This window comes from Hipposideros armiger, unplaced genomic scaffold, assembly GCF_001890085.2.
Source record: "Hipposideros armiger isolate ML-2016 unplaced genomic scaffold, ASM189008v1 scaffold_5, whole genome shotgun sequence".
Classification (NCBI taxonomy): Eukaryota; Metazoa; Chordata; class Mammalia; order Chiroptera; family Hipposideridae; genus Hipposideros; species Hipposideros armiger.
This window is the reverse complement of record NW_017731355.1, coordinates 6,229-16,224: the sequence shown is the minus strand read 5'-3', so window position 1 is coordinate 16,224 and position 9,996 is coordinate 6,229. Positions and strand designations below refer to the sequence as shown.

Genomic DNA, 9,996 nt, shown 5'->3' with positions numbered 1-9,996 from the left:
TCTCTCTTCAATCAAAACTTTAAGAATATTGTGTTTCCTACAATATTCCAGATGCAAATTCCCTTTCAGACTAAAAAAAGGTGAACTCTCAGGTTTGCTTCTCCGTACTTTGGTGACAAATGGAAATTTTTCAATGCAAGATTATATGAACCTTGACTTACTCTGATTAGGTCTAATTAAAGAGATAAAAAGAAAAAGCAGATAAAACAGCAAGAGTGGAAATCTGGGCAGCCCGGGGCAAAGGTAACAAGCGCAGGACTTGGCACTGCCTTCCGGAACCTGGAACCTGGAAGTTGTGCAAAGAGGATGAAGGAGCAGGTGAGAGAACCTCTGTTCCGTCTAATCAGCGAAACTAAGGCTGAGTCAGCCTATGTGTTCAGGAGTTTATACATGGGACTTGGATAAATAATGTTTCCAGCAGCTGTGCCATCTCATGCATCCAATTATTCAATGTTTCTAGGATGAATGGTGCCCAGGAGGTAGGAGTCAAAAAGTTCAAATCATAAAACCATAAACGCATTAAACATTTGAATATAAAAATTAATATAAACAAAAATACCTGTGAGCATGTAACTCACATGCCCCAAGGCGAAACAATTCTACTAACATCTTTGAAACTTGGGAGAGTGATCCTGAAAAGTATCTCTCATACAGAGACCATATATAACTGAAAACCAAGTATATAGTACCCATTATTACTATTTTGAAATGTGAAAACCATCACTGGTACTCTCTTCAGTTGTCTGTTATAATTATTGTTGCAAGTTTGGGGGTTATGAGACTATTTAAAATGATTTTTATGTATTTACCCTCATTATCAGTGCCCCAGCGATATTTCTCCCATAAGGTCTTAAANAGTCAGTGAGTTACCAATATGCACTAAGAGTAATGAAGGGTTACCAAGGAGATGGACCACATTCTTTACCATCATAGGGCTTATAATCACTCTGAGGAAACAAACACATACAAATGAAATAATAACATCCCCTCAGACATGCAGAATTCTACAAGCAAAATTGATTCACATCTTTTTTCCCATGTATTCCTTATAATCACTTTCTGATATAAGTAAGTCAGGCATCCCTTCCCTTTTTTTACAGATGTGGAAACTGAAAACCAGAGTAACCATCGCAAAGGCTCACAACAAATATATCCTACAGAAGTCATAAGACCCAGGTCACCCGACAACTGGTACAGTGCTCATGAGCACACACAAAGCAACAAAAGAAAAATATATAATTTTACTTATATTAATGTGCATGCATGTACATATGTGAAGATGAAATATGGTGAAGATATTCATTAGAGTTGCTTGGGAATAATGCAGGAAGGCTTCCTGTAAAAAAAAGTATGTTCCAGAAAGTTGAATATTATGTAATAGATGATAAAGAGACGATCTATAAGAACTGAACCAGAAAAAAGGCCAAAAAATACATAAAATAGTGTGAGAAAAGAAAATGGTAAACATGTGAATAACTCTAAATAAATATTGAAATCAAATAAGACAATAATATAATAATTATTGACTATATTCTCTATGCTGTGCTTTATATCCCCATAACTATTTTGTAACTGCCAATTTCTATTTCTTAATCCCTTCACATTTTTCACCCAGCCCCCAACCCCTCCCCTCTGGCAACCATTCATTTGTTCTCTGTATCTTTGTATAGTGCCAGGTGGGTACTAGACTAATCAGGTGGAATCACTACATAAATTTATAAATGCCTAACCACTATGATGTACACCTGAAACTAATATAAAATAATATTGAATGCCAACTGTAACTGAGAAAAATAAATAATTTTTAAAAAGAAAAATAATACAATTAAAAAGAAAGTTAAAAAACAGTATGAAGCCAAAATACAGGACAATAATAATTTAAAAATGAGAAGGTGAACAGAGGTCCTTGAATTATTCAACAGAAAGATAAAGACACTAATAAGTCAAATACTGAACAATTAACAGAAAAACTTCCAAACCTGTGGAGGAAACCCAGGAGATTAAAGGTAAAATCAATCAATCCAAAAGATGGCAGAAAAGAAGAAAACTGAAATAAGGAACAGAGAGAAAGGCAAAGAAGAAGCATTTGAAAATGAAAAACAAGATGTGCTATAAGTAAATAAAAGTGTAATTAATCTCAATAATATACATAAATTAAACTTGCCAGTTAGATAATCAAAATGTATAGACTATTTATAAAAGATACAGCTACAGTATAATAATCTAGAATGATAACAAGTTAAAGGATAGAAATACATACACCAAATACTATACAAAATCTAATTTACCTCTAATAATATCAAGCCAAACAGACCTTAGGCTTTAGCAAAAAAAAAAAATCATTATTAGGGACAAAGAAAGTTAGAAAATAATACTGAGGAAATCTCCCAGAGCATATAGCAAAAAAAGATAAACTATTGGCAAACGGGAAAGGGGAAAATAACCAAGGAAGTTACAGGACTTCCTTGGTTAGTCCAGTAGATACAATATCTGAAGAAAAGGAGTGCCAGCAAGAGCAAGAACAGAGAAAAAGGGGAAAGAAAGTGGAGAAAATCATCTAGGAAAAAAATCAAGACATGCTCTCTCCAGAGTGAAAAGGCCACCCAGTCAGTGCCCAGCAAAACGGATGAAAACAGACCCACACTAAGGCATATCATGGGAAAGTTTCAGATCTCTGGGACTGAGAAGATATACCAAATTTCCGGAAAGAGGAAACAGGTCACAAGTACAGGATCAGAAATCACAATGGCTTCAAGTTGCCTAACACAATTATTAGATGGTAAGAAGGCATTGCCTTTCAAAGACCTGAGGAGAAATGACCTCTAGCCTAGAACATTATAGCTAGCCAAACTGTCAGTCAGGTGGGCGGGTAGAATGAAGAGAGATTTGTTGAAGAAAATTATGTGGATAAGACATTGCTTTCATCAATGGAATGAGGGGAGATTTAGACAATTGACAAAGTTTAGGGGTTGAATTAGTGATAAGTATATAAAACAAAGCAACTGATAAAAACAGATAGTTTATCAACTCTCAGGAAAATGAAAAGTACAGGAAAGGAAAAGCAATCATAGCATGCCGAAGGTTCAGCTATAAATAGCATATTTGTAGTCATAATGGCACAAACATCTAATATTTATTGAATCAAAATGATGATATACCTGTATCATGAGAAATGGGTGACGGGAATAGTGCATGTATATAGTGAGGGCAGGGAAAAATGGGATTAGAACCTCATATTCCATAGTGAGGAATCAAAGACAAGGCCTAAAACTGAAAAGCCCAGCGGTAGGTACATACTCTTGTTTTGTGACTTGGAAGCAAATAATAAAAGAATCCCAAAAATGATTAGAAAGTGGCTGCCTCTACTTTCTGCTTTTATAAAACAAGATATTGCTAATTATTCTTCATAGAGGATCTACCAATTTATATTCCCTTGAGCAATGTGTGAGAGTGCCCACACCATCACTTTATCGGTTCAGGTCCCCTAAGAGGGATGCCAAGTGAGGGCACATGTAAGCATTTACCAAGATAAATGCCTGGATAAAGGGAGGAGGGAGGGGCTTTCAGACCACAATGCGGTTCTGACGGCTGTCAAGAAGGAGGGAAGGGTTGGTGGGAAGAGCCTCAGTGGGAGTCCCAGAACAAAAGTTGCTTGATACAGAGGTTCCGCATTGAGCACGAACAGAGGAACTATACTGTCACTGCCATTCTTAGTCGTTGGGGAAATTCTTAGCTTTGGGGAAATTGGGCTTCAGTGTGTGGACCACAGCAAGTGAGAAAATGCAGCAGCTATCAGTCAACTGTTCAGTGGTCTGTTGGTAAATGATTAACAACTGGTTCTACAGCAAGTTAAAAAAAAAAAAAGCCTTTATTTGTAGCATTTGCAGCTTCCTGGGTGGGAATACTCCCACTAAGGGCAGTTTCAAGCCACCAGTGTGATAGTGTGGTGACTCACTAAATCCTGAGCTTAAAAGAGCAGCTAACCATTTGCTTTTACAAACAGGGAGCCAGTTCCAGGAAGACACTATCTATGCTCCATGCAGCAGGTTTTAATGAAGGGAGATCTGAGCAGTGTACCTCCTTAGCCACTGTACTCACAAAACTAGTTTGTTAACAAAGATTTGATCTTAACAGTGCGGTAACTAAAAATAGTATGTCAGTGTAGTTTGTAGTTTTATTTTGCATTTTCCTTAACATGACTAAGACTAAGGATCTTTCAATATATTTAAATATCATACCAAATGCATTTATTATTATGGAATATATTTAATGTATTTTCTTTTCTATGAATTGAGCCAATCTTTTGATTATTTTTATCAAAATCTTTATGCCTATGTCCTAAATAACTGAAATCTTACTATATTAATCCATTTAGTATGTGAAATATAAATACTGCTTATTATCTCATCATATGATTAGCATTTTCAAAATTAACTCCTCTCAACCCTTTCCAGAGGGTAAATAGGAAAGAAATAAATGGACCTTTAAAAGCCTGATGTAAGTAAAATCTAAAATTAGAAAACAAATTACTATGGTTCCTTTTTTCCATAATTTTTAAAGTAGCAATTATATGCACAACATCAAAATATAAAGTCTACATGTAACTTTCAGACAAATTGTTCTTTTTAAATATCATTAAAGTTGATTGTAGAAATTTTATGGGAAAGAAAATTCAATGAGGAGAAGTTTCGATCTACCTCCCAACACACACAGAATAACAACAGCAACAACAATGTGGTGGAGAATTTTCTATCTGAACAATCTACGAGGACAGAGTAGAATCTCTAGGGAAACTAAGTTTATAATATCAGCATTATCATTATGAACACATTTTAATAATAAATATATTCTATATTGACTCATTTCCATATTATTAATTGAGATTACTGATTGCATCCTATTAGCTTGGTGCAGCAAGTTGAAAATCATCCACTATTAAGTTGGAGGCTATCATGGAGGGGGTAGGGGCTTGATCACTGCACTGTACATCTGAAGCTGGTGTTGTATAATATTGTATGTCAACTATAATTGAACATATATATAGTCACCGGATGTGGAGTACAGTGTGGGAGTGGAGTCAGTCAATGGAATTGTAATAGATATGTATGATATTGGGGGCGGAGTGGGGCAGCGGATTGGGGGAGAGGGGTTGTCACTTTGAGGGGTAAAAAGTATAATTAATAATGTTGTAAATATTTTGTAGGGTGTCAGACGGTCACATGTCTTGTTAGGGAGACCACTTCATGGATGAGGTAGGGGCTTGATCACTGAACTGTACACCTGAAGCTGATGTTGTATAATATTGTATGTCAACTATAATTGAATATATATATAGTCACGGGGGTGAAAAAGTTAGAGGCTAAGTGAGAAGCTCTGAATGAAATGGTCTTTTAAGCTATTATACATGATTTAAGTATTTTTGTTGTGTAGATAACACTGAATTAGCAAAACCCTGAATTAGACCAGACATCAGAAGTGATTCAATTACAGTCTCTAACCACAAATGCACTTGGACAAAATGTAAAGGAAAAGCTATAAAAAGAAACCACAAAGGCAAAAATTCAAGAATTGCTCTTCCATAAAACTTTTTTATCTTTATGTTAACTAGAGCACTGCCACCATATATTTCTAGAAGGATGAGTCAAAAGATGTATGGATACACAGAGTTTTAAAATGTTACAGTTTTGCAAAGAAAATACATCTATTTCATCATCTTTCAATCAATTATCTAGTTCATGAACTGTAGGTATCTGACTCCAAATGTTGCTGCTTTTCTTTAGCTCCACCTCCTCCAACCACAGTCATTTTCCTAGTCATTCGTATTTTCAACCAGAAATTAAGAACAAAAAAGCAGAAGAAAATTAACTTAAGTTAATTAACTTAAGTTATATCAAGTGTTCAGTAGGGTGAAGGTTGAAAGTGGTGGCTAAAAAGAAGTTTGGCTTATCTATAAATTTCTTTTATCCTAATTTTCTCAAAACATGATCCATGGTACTCAATAAAAAAGAAACTTACCTCATCCACATTTTCGAAGGCATTGATGATGTCATAAGGTAAACAAGACAACAGATCGATCACAAACCAAGTTTTCAGATAGTTCATTCTTATCAGCTTGGGGTCAGAAATGACCTCTCCACCAGGTCCCACAAAGGTCGTGTGAAAATTTAAAACAATGTCAACCAGAAAAATAACGTCCACCACACTGTCCAGCACCAACCAGGCTATGTTGTTCTGCTTCGTTTTGAAGGAAACGTTATAAGGAACCATAATGGCGGTGTAGAAGGTAAGAATTAAAATCACCCAATCCCAAGTAGTTTTAAAAGCACAATAGTGTAAAATAATGTGTGGTGGCGTCTTTGGCGCTTCTTGTTTATATTGAGGAAGAATATCTGATCCCAGCTGAAGAACCTAAAAGAGAAAAAACATGTATATAAATGGCATGGACATATCTGCACAGTTAGTGATGAATTCGAAGTTACTGGCAGTCAAACCACAGCGTATTTATCACGACTTCTGGTACGCTATATATTGGGTTGTCGGAAAAGTCATGATGCATTTTTGCAACGAAAAACATAGAAAAAATACGTCATGACTTCTCCGACAACCCAATAGTTTCATCTCTCTTTTGTCCTGAGTTGTAACAAAGTTTATTCAAAGTCACCCCAAGTCCAATCACTCTGCCAAAGTTGATCAGTCTGCTGTTCCACCTGGCTTTTTTCTCCAGTGGCCAATTGTTGGTTTGCAAACTGGCCCTCATGCACAGACAGGAAGGAGAGACCAAAGAAAGAGGCAGACCACTTCAGATTGGTAGGTGGCAGTTTTAATAAGCAAGGGAACTTACTGACGAGGTTTGTCTTGGGTGACTACAAGATAAGTATATCTCTGCACCCACCCACCAGAATCTTAAAAGTTTATATAGATACTTTAACTGGGTTCAGTCATATATGCTGTCCTGATGGTCTCAACAACACCTTACTCTCTCAAGGCTATGTCCTTGAAAATGGCTCACACTGTGGGAAGGGCAGGCAGAGCCTACATTCCAAGGACAGGGGAGGGCTGAGGAGCCCTCGATTGCCTGGGTCTATCTCCGGGGTCACTTCCTCTCAATGACCTCATCCAGTACCAACACTGACCCACAGCACTGCGGACATCCACTTCGGGAGTGCTTTCTTCACACTCACTTGCAAACCTGCCTAGAATCCCACATCTCTTACTGATTGTCCAACGGTTACTTGGGTGACTCACCATTACCCATTCTGCACACAGCTTTAGCACCTCAGGGAGCATAACTCTGATGCTGATGGCCTTGCTGAGCCCCAGGACCCCAGTGTTGGGGATCTTGCTGTTGAGTAGGGCTCAGCAAGGGCCCCAATGACCAGCACAAGGATATCAGGGTTGTACATGCTATAGCCTTCTTTTTCCTTTTCTCTCTTCAATCAAAACTTTAAGAATATTGTGTTTCCTACAATATTCCAGATGCAAATTCCCTTTCAGACTAAAAAAAGGTGAACTCTCAGGTTTGCTTCTCCGTACTTTGGTGACAAATGGAAATTTTTCAATGCAAGATTATATGAACCTTGACTTACTCTGATTAGGTCTAATTAAAGAGATAAAAAGAAAAAGCAGATAAAACAGCAAGAGTGGAAATCTGGGCAGCCCGGGGCAAAGGTAACAAGTGCAGGACTTGGCACTGCCTTCCGGAACCTGGAACCTGGAAGTTGTGCAAAGAGGATGAAGGAGCAGGTGAGAGAACCTCTGCTCCATCTAATCAGTGAAACTAAGGCTGAGTCAGCCTATGTGTTCAGGAGTTTATAAATGGGACTTGGATAAATAATGTTTCCAGCAGCTTTGCCATCTTATGTATCCAATTATTCAATGTTTCTAGGATGAATGGTGCCCAGGAGGTAGGAGTCAAAAAGTTCAAATCATAAAACCATAAACGCATGAAACATTTGAATATAAAAATTAATATAAACAAAAATACCTGTGAGCATGTAACTCACATGCCCCAAGGCAAAACAATTCTACTAACATCTTTGAAACTTGGGAAAGTGATCCTGAAAAGTATCTCTCATACAGAGACCATATATAACTGAAAACCAAGTATATAGTACCCATTATTACTATTTTGAAATGTGAAAACCATCACTGGTACTCTCTTCAGTTGTCTGTTATAATTATTGTTGCAAGTTTGGGGGTTATGAGACTATTTAAAATGATTTTTATGTATTTACCCTCATTATCAGTGCCCCAGCGATATTTCTCCCATAAGGTCTTAAATTACTTAGCAGCCAATTGTCCTCCCAGGCAGGTAACCTTCCTGTTGGGATGGATCTTTATGGAGACAGAGTCATGCATAAACTCAACTTCACTTTCACTTTGCAAAACTGATCTATCCATTCCAATTTCACTGTGTTAAACATGAAATTTTTCTTCATATTCAATGTTAATACAGTGCCATCTATATTTACAGTCTATGATTTGAGAACAAAGAAATCAGACTTAGAAAGTAAACTCGGTGCCAAAGGGAATTGCGACCCTCGTGGAACCTAGGCATGTCGCCTTCCTGGACCCCTTCTTTCTACGAAAAAAAAAATAAAATAAAATAAAAATTATATTTTATAACTGCATTCTTATAAAAATGAATAAAATCATTATATATTCAAAATTCTCTACCTAAAAGTTAATTTCTTTCATCTACTGTTAAGGGACATTTAAAAAATCCCATGGAACCGCTAAAAGTGTTGTGGGTCCTACATGCTGTGCTAACAGACAAATCCTGCTCAGTGCCCTGGAAAAATGTGAGATATCTCCTCTAGAGATGCAATGGGATCTCTCCTGAGTTCAGGATTTCTTAAACCTGGCTATAAACTATAATAGAATCATCTGAAGTTATTAAAAAAATACCTACACCCCACCCCAGAAAATAATCAAGTTCCTCTTGTGTGGTTTCTCAGAGAATCTATATTTTCAAAACCTTTCCAGGTGATTATAACATACAGTCAAAGGTAAAACCCTTCAGAACATTCAGGACCCAATTCTTCAGACAGTGACTTGCATATATAAAGCGATCAAAAAATCTACAAGAGGAGAAGGAAGCGGAGGATGAAGAAGAAGAAGAAAATGGCAACAACAAGAAAAGGGGATGCATATGCTTGAGTTTTTATTTTTCTCACATCCAGGACACCACTTTAATCTTAGCTCCCTCACTGGGGCTCTTTTATAAATCAGTGGGTAACAACTCTTCATTTTCATTGTTATTTCATTTGTACTTTCATAAGATATAAGCCTTGGGGTAGGGACGGTGAAATAACATTTCCTGATGTATTTTTGTGCCATTACCGACATATTCTTTCTCTCTGACCATCTGTGAGCATTGACTCTAATGGAATCAGGACCACGGACTTGACAGTGGCCCGTATGTTTATCTCCACCCAGTATAAAAGTGAACAGCTGCAGTCAATCAGCAGGATGTCAGTGCATGCGGAAAGCTGGTGGATCACCTATGCACTGACCAGGATCTTTGAAACTGGGGATCAGCTCTAAATTTAGAGATCCCAGTGGAATTGAGATAAAATTTATATGTCTTAGAAAAAGTAAAAGTGCCTGAAATTCAGCAGCAAATCCAAATACTTGGGTTGAGCCAATTATATGACTCAGAACAATTGGAAAAATGGCATCTTTGTGCTATGGTGGTGCTTCTTCTGGGTCAGTCTTTGGAGAGCTAAGAGCACACACTGAAATAAGGTTTTTACCTTATTTCTGCACATTCTTTGAAATCAAACCTAAGACCTGACAGAAAGCAGTTTTGTTTCTGAATCAGGTTGTTAATTAGAGATGACTGATAAAGAAATGAACAATAATCAAAAAGGCAAAGGAAAAAGGAATAAAAAAAAGTCAGATAGGAAGAAAGAGGAATCAAAGTGCCTCAAAAATCAAATTAAAAATGATGAGCTGTCAATGAGAAAGAAACTTTCCACTTGATGTAGAGGAAAA

The 9,996-nt window shown here is 36.9% G+C and overlaps 1 protein-coding gene across 1 annotated transcript in view; it reads right to left on the bottom strand.

Annotated features, from left to right (window-relative positions):
* Positions 1-9,996, bottom strand: part of KCNH5 (potassium voltage-gated channel subfamily H member 5) — a gene marked incomplete at its 5' end in the record, with an annotated part of 236,174 nt that overhangs the window by 223,764 nt on the left and 2,414 nt on the right. The window contains one exon of the mRNA XM_019645963.1: positions 6,016-6,408. Within this exon, the coding sequence (XP_019501508.1) occupies positions 6,016-6,408 (393 nt within the window). The remainder of the gene's footprint in view (positions 1-6,015; positions 6,409-9,996) is intronic.